We start from the raw sequence: 18,777 nt of genomic DNA, 5'->3' as shown, positions 1-18,777 counted from the left end.
AGCTGGGATCACTTCAGCAGGTCTTGACCTGCTTATGACACTGACATCCCATATCTGAATGCCAATGTCCTGGCTGCCCTGCTTCTGATTCAAATCCCTGTTAATGTGCCTAAGAAGGTAAATGAAAATGGCTCAAGTACTTGGGTCCCTGTCACCTATGTAGGAGACCTGGATAGAGTTCTGATCCTGACTTTGGCCTGGTCCAGCTCAGGTGGTTGTGGCCATTTGGGGAGTGAACTAGTGGATGGAAGATCTCTATGTCTCTCTGCCTTTCAAACAAATCAATAAATCTTAAAAAGGGGGGGGGGGCAGGACTTCAACATCCCATTAAATTCACATAGAGAAAAAAATGCAGCAGGGTAAATACATAATGCAGTTATTAAAATATAAATTAGATTATACCTAACATTCACATCTTCCTAAATAATATTTTCTCTTTAATTTCACACTAAATAAAAGACTAACAATTCATCTAATTTAATTACAAAGACTTGTGGGAAGGAAATTTATTCCCATTTTGAAACTTTACTTATTCCTAAAAAAAAGGTAGCAGTTTGAATTTTTCAAAATTCCTTCTTAAACCTGTTACAAATATCCCTATTATTAGAAAATAAAACCTGGGTAATGTAAATAATATAAAGATGAGTAGCAAACTGACTTAAAAAGAGAAGGGATGAGTGTATCATAATATGCTATCTGCGTAATAACAAAGTATGTTGTAAGTACTGTGTCATTAGTCAATTTAATCGTGTGAACATCACAGGGTATATTTATACAAACAAGTGGCTGTAAAATCAGTAGCTGATATAATCTTATAGAATCATTGTCATATAGTGCTGACCAAAATGGGGGCTGACATTGTGGTACAGTGGGTTAAGCAGCCACCTTCCAGGCTGGCATTCCATATGAGTGCTAGTTTGAGTCCTGGCTGCTCCACTTCCAATCCAGCAACTTGCCTATATACCTCAGAAAACAGTAGAAAATGGCCCAAGTACTTGGGGCCCAAGTACATGGGAGACCTGGATGGAGGTCCAGGATCCTGGCTTTGGTTTGGTCCAGTCACAGCCATTGTAGCCAGTTAGGGAGTGAACCAGTGGGTGGAAGAGAGATTTCTTTTTCTCCTCTTAACTCTTGACTTTGAAATAAATAAATAAATCTTAAACAAACAAACCTGGACCGAAATTGTATGTGGCATGCAACTAAGTCACCTTCTTGTCAGCTAAGCAACACAGTACTAGTTTGAGCTTCTCAATTATGAGTACAGTCATGCTTCAGAAAAAGGACTCAATCTCTGGAAGAAATCAATGCACTTAAAATGAACAAAACACATAATTCCTTTATCACTGCACTAGAGATTTAAAAATGTCATGAATATTTAAGAACAATTTAATTCAAGCTGAGAGAAAACAAAAAAATACACAAAAAGATATGAATCAAGATCTAGAATCAAGATCATTTCTGTACTGATGCTTAAGATGGCTAGAAAGAGGCAAGCATTTAGCCTATAAAGATTCACGTCACTTATCAGAGTTTATGGGTTTGATTCCCAGCTCTAACTCCTAACTCCTGCTTCCTGCTAATGGGAACCCAGGAAGGAAGTGATGATGGCTCCAGTAATTGGGTTACTGCCACTCACATCAGAGACCTGGATTGTGTTCCTGGCTCCCAGCTGTTGAGCATTTGGGGAATGAAACAGCAGCTGGAAGCTCCATCTGCTTCTCAAAAAAAAAAAAAAAAAAAAAATTGGGTGGAAAGATATAAGAAAGACCATCTCTGTACAGAAACTCAAAATGGAATATTGGGGCTGGCGATGTGGCGCAGCAGGTTAACACCCTGGCCTGCAGTGCCAGCATCCCGTATGGGCGCCGGTTCGAGTCCCAGCTGCTCCACTTCCAATCCAGCTCTCTGCTATGGCCTAGAAAAGCAGTAGAAGATGGCCCAAGTCCTTGGACCCCTGCACCTGTGTGGGAGACCCGGAGGAAGCTCCTGGCTCCTTGCTTCAGACTGGCGAAACGCTGGCTGTTGTGGCCAATTGGGGAGTGAACCATCGGATGGAAGACCTCTCTCTCTGCCTCTCCTTCTCTCTGTGTAATGCTGACTTTCAAATAAAATAAATAAATCTTTTAAAAAAACAAACAAAATGGAATATTAATTTTCTGTGAATAAAGTAAAATATTGTTAGTTCATTACTAATATTTCATAGAAGGAATGAAACTATGACAAATACATAACAAACTTTTAGGTTTATATTAGTTTTAAGAAATGATTAGCTCAAGGCTAAAGCACAACCTAGTAATTTATTAGATGGCAGTAGTAAGATTCTCATCTGTTATGAATAACTGAGGTTCATGGATCTTCACCAATAATTTCTAGTAATTTAAGAGTTTTGAGAAACTAAATTACTATCAATAGCACTTAGGTAGTCAGCCTGAATTTTTTTAGTGTGGTACATATTTCTAGACATAAAATTTACAACCTTCATTGGTATGTCCAGTATGTCTACAAAAACTCAACGACTTTTGCTCCCTTATCATCGAGTAAAATTTTCATCATTAGAATGCTCACCCAAAAATTTAAGTTCTGAAATCAGGTTTGTAATAAACACTGAGAGAGAAAGGAATAAACATACTACTTTTTATCTCTGTTTAGAAATCACATTTATATGATAACAGATGAATGTCTATCACAAAATGATAAATTTGAAATACAAATATTTCTCTATAAACTGGGGTGTCAAGCAGAGTGGTGCAGGTGAAAAGAAAACCACAATAAGCAAATGATTAAGATTTTTAACAGAAAACAACAAATCACTCTACCTGTGTCTGAATCTCGTTCTTCATTTCTTGATGGGCTAATAGTAAAAGGAAGTTTACGTTTCATGGATGATTTCTCTTTCATCTCCTTGCTCACATCATTTCGGTCAATTTTTGGAGTTTTGTTATAAGATGCAATCTTGTCTTTACTCTATTAGGAAATCAAATATAAATAAGTTATACCAATATTTGTCAAATAGCATCTTTATTAAGAACAATATCAAACATACACAAAAGTAGAGAGAGGAATTACAAATCATCATTGTATTCCATGTACTCAAGACTCAGCTTCAACAATTAAAGGCCGATGCCGCGGTTCACTAGGCTAATCCTCCGCCTGTGGCACCGGCACACCAGGTTCTAGTCCCGGTCGGGGCGCCAGATTCTGTCCCAGTTGCCCCTCTTCCAGGCCAGCTCTCTGCTGTGGCCAGGGAGTGCAGTGGAGGAGGGCCCAACTCCTTGGGCCCTGCACCCCATGGGAGACCAGGAGAAGCACCTGGCTTCTGTCTTCGGATCAGCGCAGTGCACCAGCCGCAGCGCGCCGGCTGTGGCAGCCATTGGAGGGTGAACCAGCGGCAAAGGAAGACCTTTCTCTCTGTGTCTCTCTCACTGTCTACTCTGCCTATCAAAAAGAAAAAAAGACTCAGCTTCAACAATTAGAACATTTTTTCTATCTTCTTTCACAAACCCCTTTTACTTAGTAACAGAATTTTAAAATAAAAGATAATAGAATTTTAAAATAAAACAAAATATCTTAAGTATAACAATCACATATCTAAATATAATCTAGAGGTATCAAAACGAATATATAAATCTCAAAAAGAAATTCTGGATTGAACTAAACACATTTATATTGTATTTAAAAAAATACAGTGGTCTCTCTATCGACAGGTTCTGCATTTATGGATTCAACCATTTGCAAATTGAAGGTATTTGGAAAAGAAAATTGTGTCTGTACTAAATATGTACAGATTTTTTTTTGTCATTATTCCCTAATCAACAAAGTATTTACACAGCATTTACTGTAGTAGTGAATTTTAAGTAGTCTAGAAAGAATTAAAGTATACAAAAGCATAAAGATGTGTTATATGCAAATACTACACCATTTTACATAGACTTTGATTGTGCTATTATTGGAAGCCTTGAAACTAATCTCCTGAGGATACCGAGGGATGACTGTACAATTATCTGTATCATTAGGGCAAATGGTCTCTGGAATAGCAGTATCAGCATAACCTGAGGACTCGAGAGAAATGCAAATTCTTGGGCTCCATTTCAGAACTTTGGAGATGAGACCCAGTGACCCGGTCTAACTGTCTTTCTGGGTGATTCTGAGGCATGCCTAAGTTTGAGAAGCATTACTCTTTATAAATATGGAGGAAAATTCATACAGATCATTGGAACCAAAGGGTAACCAATCCAGTTCAGCAAAAGATTATAACTTGAGGGCCCATGTTGTGGCACAGTGGGTTAAGGGGCCGCCTGCTATGCTGGCATCCCACATGGGCACCGGTTCAAGTCCCAGCTGCTCCACTTCCAATCCAGCTCCCTGCTAATGTGCCTGGGAAAGCAGTGGAAGATGGTCCAAGTCCTTGGGCCCCTGCCACCCACATGGGAGACCTGGAGGAAGTCCTGGCTCCAGACCGGCCCTACTCCAGCAGTTACAGCCTTCTGGGGAGTGAACCATTAGATGAAAGATCTTTCTCTGTCTCTCCCTCTCCCTATGTAAACTCTGCTTTTCAAATAAATAAATCTTTAAAGAGAGAAATATTACAATCACATTTCTTAAATCAGAGAAACTTTTCTAATTCAACATGAAAAAGATACGCGAAATAAAAATATTATTCTTAGGTAAGAAGTTAGCCTATGTGTATGAGAGGGGCCCAAGGAAAACAAAGCACCTGTGGAAAGGAATGAAGCAGCCCAGTATTTTACACTACAAAGTCCTGTCAATACCTCAGTAACATAGGTGATACCAGCCTTCTTCCCAAGGAAAGCACCCTAGGAGAATCCTCTCTGCCTGAGCTAAGTGGACTACCCAGTCTTATATTATTGGGCAATAAAACCTTGGGAGATTAGGCAATTAAAACCTTGGGAGAATTTTACCTATTTCACACCCAATAAATCCTTTATTCAAAAGGGGGTGGGGAGAGGAGAAACTGTGGGAAGAAATGGACCCCATTCCCTTTTTTAAGTCCCAGTCTGAATACAGACTGTGCTCTTAGCCCTTTCCTAAGATACCCACCTGGCCTGCAGGTGTATTCTATTCTTTCTATTGAACTATGCAATCTTGCTCAATCCAGTCTAATGGCTGGGCACTCTCAGATTCTGTTCTGACAGATGCCCTACCCCATTAAGCCTTGTTACCTCAGTACTACTACCCTGTCTCATTTCTGAATTCTTTCTTGTGGAAAGATAAGAAAGAATTCCACCCATCAACATTATGGATCCACCCTATCAGGTGAAATATCTGATTTGCATGGCCTGTAGCTATTTTTTTTAAAGATTTACTTAATTATATGAAAGGCAGAGTTACAGAGAAGCAGAGGCAGAGATGGGTCTTCCATCTGCTGGTTCACTCCCCAGATGGCCGCAATGGCCGGAGCTGGGCTGATCCGAAGCCGGGAACCAGGAGCTTCTTCCGGGTCTCCCAGGTGGGTGCAGGGGCCCAAGGACTTGGGCCATCTTCTAATGCTTTCTTTTTTTTTTTTTATCAAAGATTTATTTATTTATTTGAAAATTAGAGTTATAAAGAAAGAGGAGAGGCAGAGAGCACGATAGAGGTCTTCCATCTGCTGTTAACACTCCCTAGCTGGTCATAACAGCCGGTGCTGTGATGATCTGTAACCAGGAGGCAGGAGCTTTCTCCAGGTCTCCCAGGTGGGTGCAGGGGCCCAAGGACGTGGGCCATTCTCCACTGCTTTCCCAGGCCCATAGCAGAGAGTTCGATCAGAAGTGGAGCATCAGAGACTCCAACTGGCGCCCATATGGAATCTGGCACTAGAGCGGCTTTACTCGCTATGTCACAGCGCTGGCCACTCTATGGCTTTCCCAGGCCGTAGCAGAGAGCTGGGTTGGAAGTAGAGCAGCTGAGACTTGAATCAGCGCCCATATGGGATGCTGGCAGTGCAGGCGGTAACTTCACCCGCTACGCCACAGCGCCGACCCTAGACCATAGCTATTATACAGTTCACTCCTATTATCCAACGTCCAACTGGTACAGCATAGCTAAAGTGGGCTTTGTGAAAAATAAGCCTGATACTAAGAGCTAAGCCACATCACCTTATCAGAAAGACTTAAGAGAGGCCGGCGCCGCGGCTCACTAGGCTAATCCTCCGCCTAGCGGCGCCGGCACACCGGGTTCTAGTCCCGGTCGGGGTGCCGGATTCTGTCCCGGTTGCCCCTCTTCCAGGCCAGCTCTCTGCTGTGGCCAGGGAGTGCAGTGGAGGATGGCCCAGGTGCTTGGGCCCTGCACCCCATGGGAGACCAAGAAAAGCACCTGGCTCCTGGCTCCTGCTATCGGATCAGCGCGGTGCGCCAGCCGCAGCGCGCTGGCCGCGGCGGCCATTGGAGGGTGAACCAACGGCAAAGGAAGACCTTTCTCTCTGTCTCTCTCTCTCTCACTGTCCACTCTGCCTGTCAAAAAAAAAAAAAAAAAAGGGGCCGGCGCCGTGGCTCAATAGGCTAATCCTCCACCTTGCGGCGCCGGCACACCGGGTTCTAGTCCCGGTCAGGGCGCCGGATTCTGTCCCGGTTGCCCCTCTTCCAGGCCAGCTCTCTGCTATGGCCCGGGAGTGCAGTGGAGGATGGCCCAGGTGCTTGGGCCCTGCACCCCATGGGAGACCAGGAAAAGCACCTGGATCCTGGCTCCTGCCATCGGATCAGCACGGTGCGCCGGCTGCAGCGGCGGCCATTGGAGGGTGAACCAACGGCAAAGGAAGACCTTTCTCTCTGTCTCTCTCTCTCACTGTCCACTCTGCCTGTCAAAAAAAAAAAGACAGAAAGACTTAAGAGAATATTTCCCAAAAACAATAACATTAACGTATCTTAGAGATCCTCAGAAGCAAATGAGAAGCAGATTCTAACTTCCAACCCTAAAGGATGAAAGGAGGGGTATAAAAAATTAAAATATTGGGGGCTGGCACTGTGGTGTAGTAGACTAAGCATCCACCTCTGGCACTGACATCCCATATGGGCACCGGTTCAAGTCCCAGCTGCTTCTCTTCTAATCCAGCTTTCTGTGACGGCCTGGAAAAGCAGTGGAAGATGGCCCAAGTCCTTGGGCCCCTGCACTCACGTGGGAGACCCAGAAGAAGCTCCTGGCTCCTGGCTTCAGATCAGCACAGCTCTGGCCATTGCAGTCATTTGGGGAGTGAACCAGCAGATAGCAAATGGAAGACTTTTCTCTCTGTCACTCCCTCTCTGTGTGTAACTCTACCTCTCAAATAAATAAAAAATCTTTGAAAAAAATGTTAAAATATTGAATTGTTTTTAAGAACACAGACTTTACTAATAATCAAAAGATTCTAAAATAGTGACACACAAACTTTTGGCAAGTCTCATGAAAATGAGAAGAGAAAAATAAAGACTAAGACTAAAGAGAATGGCAGATGGGGTGAAAAAAAGGAATTAAAAAAGAATGCTATATTGATTTTTCACACCATGAGAAAATTATGGGCCTGGAAAAATGGATAATTTTCTGAGACCAAAGAAGAGCACAAAATAGAATATTATAAATGAAATCCCCATATGAACACAAATGTAAAAATCTTAAATAATTTAAAACTCTCCAATCAAATTCAGTATCTTAGGAGATAATATCCATAATCAGGCAAGATTCATCCAGAGAATGCTCATTATTAGAAAACCTCTTCTGATAATCCACTGCAGCAAAAGATTCAAAAAGAAAACCATATGATGATATCGATTGGTGGCAATAACAAGAAAGATGAATGAACCTCTATTATTTATTTGCAAGCTTTAAAGTAAAGCCCTTAGTGTTTTTGTTTCATTTCTGCCAATAAAATTGAGCTTCCCAGATAGATATTTTAAAATGTAGTATTGTTATTTTTATTCAGGTATGGTAAGGTCAGTAGATCAAACAATGACTGCTATTGAAAAAAAAAAAAAAAAAAGAGGCCGGCGCCGCGGCTCACTAGGCTAATCCTCCGCCTAGCGGCGCCGGCACACCGGGTTCTAGTCCCGGTCGGGGCGCCGGATTCTGTCCCGGTTGCCCCTCTTCCAGGCCAGCCCTCTGCTGTGGCCAGGGAGTGCAGTGGAGGATGGCCCAGGTGCTTGGGCCCTGCACCCCATGGGAGACCAGGAAAAGCACCTGGCTCCTGGCTCCTGCCTACCGGATCGGTGCGGTGCGCCGGCCGCAGCGCGCCGGCCGCGACGGCCATTGGAGGGTGAACCAACGGCAAAAGGAAGACCTTTCTCTCTGTCTCTCTCTCTCACTGTCCACTCTGCCTGTCAAAAAAAAAAAAAAAAAAAAAAAAAGAGTGTCACTCAGTTTCCAGAATATGGGCAATAGCCTTTCTTGCGATTTTGGGAGGAAAGAAAGGGTGATAGAGGAGAAGCAGGTTAAGGACTGGCTAGTTTAAGGATTTTCAGTAGGCTCTAGGTTGTTAGGGTTGTTTCTCTAATTGTCTTGTACCTGGTTCTATAGTAATTAGGGCAGCCAGTTAGTAGCTCAGGATATGAGGCCCATAAAGTTGATGGATGGGGTGTGGATTCTGGATTAGTTTGCATGTGAAAGGTATGTGTCTAAGTGAGCTGTTTACTACCTCTAAACCTGGGAGGGACAATATTTCAAGAGTTAGCACAGTCCCAGCGAAATATAGAAAATAAAAAGGCACAACTAATACAAATGTTCCTTGACTTGTAATGGGGTTATATCACAATAAATTTACCTTAAATAGAAAATATTGAAGTAAAAAATGGCTTTAATACTGAGACTCTGTCAAGCATCATAACTTAGTCTCAATTTAACTGTGTTCAGAACACTTATATTAGTTGGGCAAAATCATCTAACACAAAACTCACTTTTTAACAGTGTTGAGTATCTCACGTAATTTACCTCATGAAATTTACTGGCTACTGTACTAAAAGCGAAAAACAGAATGACTATAGGGGTGCAATTTCACACCAACATAAAGTGGAAAAACTATTTAAGTCAAATCATTATAAATTGAGAAGTGATGTACGAAGGTCAAGGAACAAAATTCCAAAGCCTTGCCTTAGAAAAGGAATCTTTGCTATGAATAAAAGATCTAAGAAAAATAGACACCATTCTCCTTTGCAGTTACAAAAGACACTGTTCTGCTATAAATGAATTAAAACAAATAAAATTGACAGTATATCAAATGGAAAATATTCAAAAGATTCTATCAATGTTCTTTGCAATTCTGAAATTAGTGTAATTATTCATAACTACTTCCAACCTGTTAACCTTCTGTAAAATAGAACTTATCCTTGCATGTATTATTCTTGAACAAGGGTTTCTGTGAGATTCAAACAATGGCAGGATGAGAGTGATTTTCTATCACTACAGCTATGAAACACTGAATGTACTAATGGCCTTTATCAGCTCCGTAAGAAAAAAGAAATGAGGCAAAAATTTACCTAGAATACACACACAAACACATACATGTAAATATAAAACTTTTAAAAGGTATAAATCAAAATGTCAATGACTATGTGTCAGTAGTAGCACTACACATGAACTGCGAGATAATTCTCCATGTCTTAAATTCTGTATATTTTGGAACCAGAGGCACTAAATCCCTTTGTTCTCAACTATTTTTTAAAGGATACTAATATAAGGCACAGTCTCATAAGATACAGTTGTCTTCCCTCCAGAGCAAAGGACACATCTGTTCACTGTTCTAAATAATAAATTCTCCTTCTAGGGCAAAGATCAGGCAGACTTCCCACCACAGAAGCTTTGAATTCCTCTCCTGTAATACAACCCACTGTGTATGCAAGTGTATTGCACACATCATATGAAAAATAAGGATCAGGGCAAGTGATGTGGCATAGCCCATAAAGCCACTGCCTACAGTGCTGGCATCCCATACAGATGCCAATTTGAGTCCAACCTGCTCCATTTCTGATCCAGCTCCTTGCTAATACCTGGGAAAGCAGTGGAGGATGGTCCAAGTGCTTGGGACCCTGTACCCAAATGGCAGATCCAGAAGAAGCTGCTGGCCACTGGTTTTGGATCAGTCCAACTCTGGCCATTGTAGTATTTGGGGAGTGAACCAGCAGACAGAAGATCTCTCTCTCTCTCTCTCTCTCTCTGTAACTCTGACTTTCAAATAAATAAATAAATAAATATTCAAGAAAAACAAGGATCAGGAAACAGGCACAAATGCCTATTACTATATTTTGTGACTGACCCAGAAGTTCTATATTTTCCAGTATCCATGAAACTGACTAGCTTGCCAGCAGCGTAAGACCTCAGATCCCTCAGTTTTTCTTTTTTTTTCTTTTTTAATTTTTATTTGACATATAGAGTTAGTGAGAGAGAGAGAGAGATAGAAAGGTCTTCCTTCCCTTGGTTCATCCCCCAAATGGCCGCTATGGCCTGCGCTGCGCCAATCTAAAGCCGAAAGCCAGGTGCTTTTCCTGGTCTCCCACGTGGGTGCAGGTGCCCAAGCACTTGGGCCATCCTCCACTGCCTTCCCAGGCCACAGCAGAGAGCTGGACTGGAAGAGGAGCAACTGGGACTAGAACTCTGCACCCATATGGGATGCTGGCACCGCAGGCGGAGGATTAACCAAGTGAGCCACAGTGCCGGCCCCAAGATACCTCAGTTTCTGATAAGGCAATTTCTACTTTCATTATTTGTAAGCATATTTTCTGATATTTATAAAATAAACATGTTATTACATTACTTGCATAATAAAAGAAAAAATGTTGGGGCCTGTGCTATGGCACAATGGGTTAAAGCCCTGGCCTGAAGCACCTGCATCCCATATGGGCACAAGCTGCTCCACTTCAGATCCAGCTCTCTGCTAATGTGCCTGGGAAAGCAGCAGAGGATAGCCCAAGTCCTTGGAGCCCTGCACCCACGTGAAAGACCTGGAAAAAGCTCCTGGCTCCTAGCTTCAGATTGGCTCAGCTCTGGCCTTTGCAGCCATTTGGGGAATGATCTAGTGGATGGAAGATTCTGTCTCTACCTCTCTCTGAAATTGTCTTTCAAATAAATAAAAGAGGGGGCCGGCACTGTGGTAGATAAAGCCACCGTCTGCAGTGCTGGCATCCCATACAGGCACCCATTTGAGTCCCAGCTTCTCCTCTTCCAATCTAGCTCTCTGCTATGGCCTGGGAAAGCAACAGAAGATAGCTCATGTCCTTGGGCCCCTGCACCCACGTGGAAGACTCAGAAGAAGCTCCTGGCTTCGGATTGGTGCAGCTCCAACCACTGCAGCCATCTGGGGAATGAACCAGCGGATGGAAGACCACCCTCCCCTCCCTCCCTCCCTCCCTCTCTGCCTCTCAAATAAATAAATCTTAAAAAAAAAAAAAAAGGAATAAAGATAGATGGATAGATGTAAAAAGACATTCATAATATTTAATAACAAAAACTGTTAGCATTTATTGAGCACTATGTGCCAAGTATTGTGTTACCAATAATACACTATTTTCACTGCCACAACAATTCTTCAAGACACTACTGTTCTTGATGAGACAGACACACAGACACACACAGAGGTTACAGAAGTTATATAAATTTATCCAAGGTCAGACTTGAGAAATGGGTGTTAGTATCTTTGCCTGTTTTGCCATCAAGGGTCAGGAGGTAGGGAAAGCATTACCAAATCTTTGTGAGGTCTTGGATTTTTTTTTCCTTGAGTAACTGTGTTAATCTTAGGAAATAAAAAACAATTGGGGGCTTTTGCTTGGCACAGTGGTTAAGTCACTGCTTGGGCTGCATACACCCATATTAAGAGCGTCTAGTTAGAGTCCCAGCTTCTCTACTTCTAATCCAGCTTCTAGCTTCCTGTTAATGTGCCTCCTTGGAGGCAGCAGATGATGATTCAAATACTTGGGTCCCTGACACCCATGAGGGAGTGCATGGAGTTCAGGGCTCCTGGCTTCAGTTTGGTCCAGCCCTGGTTGTTCTCTGCCTTCCAAATAACATAAAAATAAATAACTTTTAAAAAAGAAAAACAATCATGTCCCTAAGAAATAAAATTTACTTCTAATAGGCTTACATATAAGTTATAGATTTATTTTATATCCATCCTGCTTTTTATAAGTAATTACTAACATACTAAATTGGAGCCTTTTTTGCAGTTCCAAGAGAGTCAAAAATGTTTAATTAAATTATGTACCTTTCTTCCATATGGCTTCTCTACCATATTGCTGTCACTGTCAGAATTTTCACTCTGAACTGGTTTTGTGAACCCAGATTTGGGCATTTTATAGCTGTTCAGCTAGCTTCTTTTATCAGTCTTCTCATCCTGGATCTGTAAAGAATGGATAAATAAGGGTTACTTATACACAGTAGAATCTACTAAAAGTTTATGTACCACAATTAGTGCAATTCTGTCTTCTCTATGTCCCTCCCTATAAAATCATTTCTTTTCACAAAGAGGCTAGCTATACTAACCACTTAATAATTTAAGCTTATAATCCAAGTTCTGTTGTTCAAGTCTATTCAGCCTATCACTAAAATGAGAAAAAGAAAATTACCTTTCTATTACTTGCCACCTTCTCTAGACTAGTAATACCTGGAGTCTTCTTTGTACCTGGGAACAATGAAATGAAGCAGTAGCAAAGGGTTTCTTATTAAGCATGGATTCAGAGGTAGGGAGCTTCCAATACTTTTCCTGGTAGCTGTTGTGTTAGTATGGAAGCATTTCTGCAGACCCAACCAAGAAATTGAAGTGCTGTAGATTGATATCTAATTCCCTTTATCAAACCCATCCGATTTAAACTCTGTAGAGGAATTTAAAATCCTTCACTGAACATCTCCAGGCACTTTATCAACCTATTTGTTGACAGAATACTTATATTGTGCTATAATTATCACTTCATGCAACATTTTCTTTCCAATTTATTCAGCCTTTTCTCTCCTACTTTGAAAGCTGACTACATAGGTCAAGGACTCTCCCAGAAGCTTATGCTTACGAGAAGCTTATAATTGAGATAAAAAATAGGGGGGAGGAGGTTCTACACATAAAAGAAGCAGTTATGAGGCTAGCTCTGTGCTAATAAACTATTAACCATATGTGGCTATTTAAATTAATAAAGATCAGATAAAATTCAAGTAATGATTGCACTGACAGGCACTATGACACAGCAGGTTAAGCCACTGTTTGGGATGACCACATCTCAGTGGAGTGCCAGTTCGAGTACCAGCTACTTTGCTCTTCCAATCCAGCTTCCTGCTAATGTGCTTTGGAGGCAATGGATAAATGCTCAACTGCTTGGGCCCCAGTCATCCATGTGGGAGACCCAGACAGAGTTTCTAGCTCTTGGCTTTAGCTGGGTGCAGCCCTGGCTGTTACAGACATTTTGGGGGAATGAAGTAGCAGATGGAAAGTATCTTCTGTCTCTCCTTCTCATGAATAAATCTTTAACAAAAAATAAAATAGCTACTGTATTATACAACAGATATACATTTCTTTCATCACAGAATGCTCTACTACACATCAGTGGGCTAGACTGACGCTCCTAGCCAAGTGAAGCATTACTTGGGCCACAAAACATACAGAAATGATTAACAAGTTATATAACAAGTTATATTATATTCCTATAATATCTATATATAAATTATTAAAATTCAGATACCTTTACCAGCTTAGTAATAAAATCTGCTATGCTCTTCAAATTTTTCTTTTGGTGCTTTAAAATTTGTTTGGTTTTAATGGAAACAAAACCAAAAAAACTTAAAAGAACTGAGCTAATTTCTAAATTGTCAAAAACCACAGCAAATTGATCTGGATATAGTCAAATCAGAATATACCACAACAGGGGCAGGCATTTGGTTCAGTGGTTAACACTTTGCTTGGGACACTTGCAACCTATCCAAGTCCCTCGATTTGTGTCTTGGCCCATCTTCTGATCCAGCTTCCTGCTAATGTGTACTCTGTGAGGCAGCAGGTGACGGCTTGAGTGGTAGAGTCCCTGCAACCTGCTTAAAAGACCCAAATTGAGTTCCTGGGTCCTGGGGCTTCAGTCTAATCCAGCTCAGGCTGTTGCAGACATCTGGGGAGCGAACCAGTATGTGGAAGAAAGACCTGGCTCTCTCTGCCTTTCAAAAAAAAAAAAAAAAAAAAAGTATCAGAACATTTAAAAACTGCCTAAATTCAAATCTTTCATTAAAAATATTTATTTGAAAGGCAAAGTGACAGAAGGAGAAACAGAGATGGGGGTGGGGGAAGATTTTTTATCCACTGGTCCATTCCCTAAATGCCTAAACAGCTGGGGTTAGGCCTGCAGAAGCCAGGAACTTCACACAGATCTCCTTAGAGAGTGGCAGGAACCCAAGTACTTGGGTCACCATCTGCTGCCTTCCAGGTGCATTAGCAAGAAGCTGGATCAGAAGTGCACAGTAGCTGGGAACTTGAACTAGGAACTCCAATACTGGATGCAGGGCAAGACAAGCAGTGGCTTAACCTACAACATCCACCCCCAAAATCTTTCATTTTACAGGAGAGAAACAAACTTAAAAGAAATTAAGGAACTTTTCTGACATTTCACACAAGAGGCAAAGCTTACTTTGGGGCCATTCAACTGTTAGAACTCTAACCATGTTATAACACAGCACCAACCGTAAAGCTGGTTTTATATAAAGCTTACAGAGTTACAAGTCACAGAAAAACACAAAAACTCTGACCCAAAAAAGCAAACTGAGCTGCATGAAGTCAAAAACAGCCTGAGACTACAAAGATAAAGTATCTGTTTTGCAGATGAAGCAAATTAAAACTAAAGGAATATCATTTTTTGAGAAAAATTGTACATCAATAATATACTAAATAGACCATATGTTGGGAAAAGCTTACACTATTTTTCAGAAGCTGCATTTATAAAAACATAACCCAAAAGAAGGCAATTAGTGGAAAACTGAGGAATGAAAATAGAAGCAATAAATAATAAAATGACTAATCCAAATATATCAATAATTATATGAAATACAAATGGTTTAAACACACCAAACAAAAGACAGAAATTTTCAGGAGGGAAAAATGTGACCAAAAAGAAATTCACTTTAAATACAACAATAAAGGGAAGTCAATATAAAAGAATGGGAAAGATATGCCAGGCAAACACTAATCAAAAGAAAGCAGAGAGCGGGCATTGTGGTGCTCCAGCATGCCATATCGGAGTGTTCGACTGAGTCCCAGCTGCCCTGCTTCCAATCCATTCCATTCCATTTTTTCTTTTTCCCTCTCAAGATTTGACAGGCAGAGTGACGGAGAGAGGGAGAGAGATGGAGAGAGGTCTTCCATCTACTGGTTCACTTCCCAAATGCCTGCAATGGACTGAAGTGGGCCGATTTGAAGCCAGGAGCTAGGAGCTGCTTCTGGGTCTCCCAAGCAGGTACAGGGGCCCAAACACTTGAGCCATCTTCCACTGCTTTTCTAGCTGGGACTTGAACCAGCATCCATATGGGATACCAGCGCCAGGAGGCAAAGGCTTAACCTACTAAGCCATGGCACCAGCCCCTTCAATCCATTCTTAGGGTAGAAAAGTGTGTGTGTGTGTGTGTGTGTGTGTGTATGATTTATTTACTCATTTGAGAGGCACACAGAGAGAGGGAGAGACAGAGAGAGGTCTTCCACCCGCTGGTTCACTCCCCAAATGGCCACAACAGCCAGAGCTGGGACAATCTGAAGCCAGGAGCTTCTTCTGGGTCTCTGACTTGTATGCAGGGGCCCAAGCACTTAGACCATCTTCTACTGCCTTCTCAGGCTATAAGCAGAGAGCTGGAAGGGAAGAGGAGCAGCTGGAATACAAACTGGTAACCATATGGAACGCCGGCAGCACAGGTAGAAGCTTAACCTACTATGCCATAGCACTGGGCAGGGGGATAAATATTTTTAATATTTTTAGGACTATAGCCACAAATATAAAACAGTAATAAAAGAAACAAAAGAAGACATAAATAAATGGACAGTTACAAGTACACCTGGTACATGGATGAGAGCACTCAATATTGTTAAAATGTCAATTCTCCCCAAATTGTTCTATAAATTCAAATGTGATCCTAGTCAAAAATCCCAGGTTTTTTGTTTGTTTGTTTTTTGTGGAAACTGACCAACTTTTTCCAGAATATATATGGAAATGCTAATGCCCTAGAAAAGTCCACAGAATTTGGGGGAAAAATAAACTGGTAGATTCACGTTACCTGATTTCTATACTTTATAGAAAACATTAAGCAAGACAGATTAAAGACATACAAATGTACCTGTGTTCAGTTGATATTCAAAAGAAACTGCCAATGTAATTCACTGGGAAGAGGATATATTCCTTTTTTTTATGGATATATTCCTCTTAACAAATGGTGAACAACTGTATATCCATATACAAAAAAAAAAGACTCTTACCTAACTCCACAAAAAAGTACCTCAAAATGTATCACATATCTAAATGTATGAGCTAAAACCATACAACCTCTAGCAGAAAACAGATTATTTTAGTGGCTTTGGATTAGACACAGGTTTCTTATATAAACTATGAAAAACAGAAACTGAAAAAGGAAAAAATGAATAAGCTGGACTTCACAAGTATTGACTTCTGCTCCTTAAGTTATCCTGTTAGAATATGAAAAGTAAGTGGCCGGTGCTGTGGTGTAGTGGATTAAGATTCCACTTGTGGTGCTGACTTCTTAGATGGGCAGCAGTTTGTGTCCGGGGTACTCCTCTTGCAATCCAGCTCTCTGCTAATGGCCTGGGAAGGCTCTGGAAGATGGCTCAAGTGCACGTGGGAGCTCCAGGTTGCGGCCATTTGGGGAGTGGACCAACAGATGGAACATTTCTGTCTCTCCCTAATTCTGTTTCAAATAAATAAATAAATCTTTTTTTTAAAAAGAATATGAAAAGTAAGTTATCTCAGAGAAAATATTTGAAAAATCTTATCTTTATAAAGTATCAAGAATTTATAAGGGGCTAGGACTGAGCACAGCAGGTTAAAGCCCCATCGTGAAGCGCTGGCACCCCATATGGGCACCGGTTTGAGTCCTGGCTGCTTCTCTTCCAAATCCAACTCTCTGCTATGGCCTGGGAAAGCAGTAGAAGATGGCCCAAGTCTTTGGGCCCCTGTACCTGCATAAGAGACCCAGAAGAAGCTCCTGGCTCCTCACTTTGGATCAGTTCAGCTCCGCCAGTTGTGGCCATTTGGGGAGTGAACCAGTGGATGGAAGACCCCCCCCCCCACTTTTTTCTGTAATTCTTTCAAATAAATAAAAGTAAATCTTTTATGGGCCAGCGCCATGGCTCACTTGGCTAATCCTCTGCCTGTGGCGCCGGCACTCCGGGTTCTAGTCCCAGTTGGGGCACCAGGTTCTAGTCCTGGTTGCTCCTCTTCCACTCCGGCTCTCTGCTGTGGCCTGGGAAGGTAGAGGAGGATGGCCCAAGTGCTTGGGCCCCTGCACCGGCGTGGGAGACCAGGAAGAAGCACCTGGCTCCTGGCTTCGGATCGGCACAGCTCCTTCCGTAGCGGCCATTTTGGGGGTGAACCAATGGAAAGAAGACCTTTCTGTCTATCTAACTCTATCTGTCTAATAAATAAATAATTATAAAAAAATCTTTTAAAAAAAGAATATATAAAAGACTTGTATCTAGAATATATAAATAATTCATAAATCAGTAACATAAGCCCAATTTTATGAGTAAAAGATTTTACTGTAGTTTACCAAATAATATACAATGAACGGCAAATACACACAAAAAAGATGCTAAATCTCCTTAGTTACCAGAAAATTAACAATGAGATGTCACTTATACACACCCACCAAAGATATAAAGAAACTGGAACTCTAACAGTGGTGGGCTTAGGGAGATGTGCAAAGTGGTACAGCTGCTTTAGAAATCAAAGTGCTTGGTGATATCTTCCTGACTACTAAGTTATTTTCTTCCATCCTTTGTACAACAGTCTTGGTGGCTTATTACATTGCTTTAACTTCAACTTCTCTGCCCTGAGGGCTGAACAGAAGCATCAATACCTTCCTGCTAAGGGCAACTTTCTTGTTTAAGGCAACTAGATGCAATCTCTGTGACAGACTTTGTCATCCAAGAGCTAAAGGATACAGTCAGTTTTAAAGAATTTATTCTGCTTTTTCAAAGATATTTCTGCCCTTAAAATACACTTTTGCTCCTAACAGACTAAAAAGTCTATGTTTTTATCTAACAGCAACTCATTTCCAGAGTTAACATTCTATAAATGAATGCTGTTAGTTTTTCTACACTACTAAATTTGTAACAGTAAAGCATATCTTCTTGGTATCCTATCCTCTTGGTGTTTTTTCTTTAATGATACTACTATTTGTAGTTGTTCAAAGGGATACTAAAAGTAATTTTTAAATATTATTGTCATCTCTGAATGATTTTGTTTATAGTAAAGATAAAATATTCTGTTGCTATTCTAAGGTACCAAGACAGCATATAAGTATAGAAGACCACTTCAAAAAGTTTGTGGACCACATTACCTTTTAATTCCTTTTTCCATGAATTTCTGAAGTACCCTTATAAAGGCACATTAAAAAAAAAACTAGTGCAAGGAGCCCACATTGTGGTGCACTGGGTTAAGCCACTGCCTGTGATCTGGCATTCCATATGCACACGGGTTTGAGTCCAGGCTGCTCCACTTCTGATCTAGATCCCTGCTGGGCCCCTAAAATTGGCATAATAGACCTGGGTGGAATTCCAGGCTCCAGACATTGCCCTGGCTTGACCTGCCCCAGCCCCAGCCATTGCAGCCATTCAGGGAGTGAACCAATGGGCAGAAGATC

The 18,777-nt window shown here is 41.3% G+C and overlaps 1 protein-coding gene across 30 annotated transcripts in view; it reads right to left on the bottom strand.

Annotated features, from left to right (window-relative positions):
• The window catches only part of LOC100357740 (ankyrin repeat domain-containing protein 12), a 143,036-nt gene that overhangs the window by 96,106 nt on the left and 28,153 nt on the right, over positions 1–18,777 (bottom strand). For 24 of the 30 annotated variants that reach the window (XM_070050476.2, XM_051852132.3, XM_089305887.1 and 21 more), the window contains 2 exons: positions 12,155–12,289; positions 2,817–2,964 (listed from right to left, as the gene is read on the bottom strand). In XM_070050476.2, coding sequence (XP_069906577.2) covers positions 2,817–2,964; positions 12,155–12,241 — 235 coding nt within the window. In that variant the 5' untranslated portion in view covers positions 12,242–12,289. Of the gene's footprint in view, positions 1–2,816; positions 2,965–12,154; positions 12,290–12,515; positions 12,572–18,777 lie in introns of those variants that run through there. The other 6 variants (XM_089305882.1, XM_089305884.1, XM_089305894.1 and 3 more) reach the window with 2 other exon arrangements.

Source organism: Oryctolagus cuniculus, chromosome 10 (genome assembly GCF_051225735.1).
Source record: "Oryctolagus cuniculus isolate XC-2025 breed Fujian yellow rabbit chromosome 10, ASM5122573v1, whole genome shotgun sequence".
Lineage (NCBI taxonomy): Eukaryota > Metazoa > Chordata > Mammalia > Lagomorpha > Leporidae > Oryctolagus > Oryctolagus cuniculus.
Note: the sequence above shows the minus strand (reverse complement) of the source record. Positions and strands in the feature narration are given on the sequence as shown.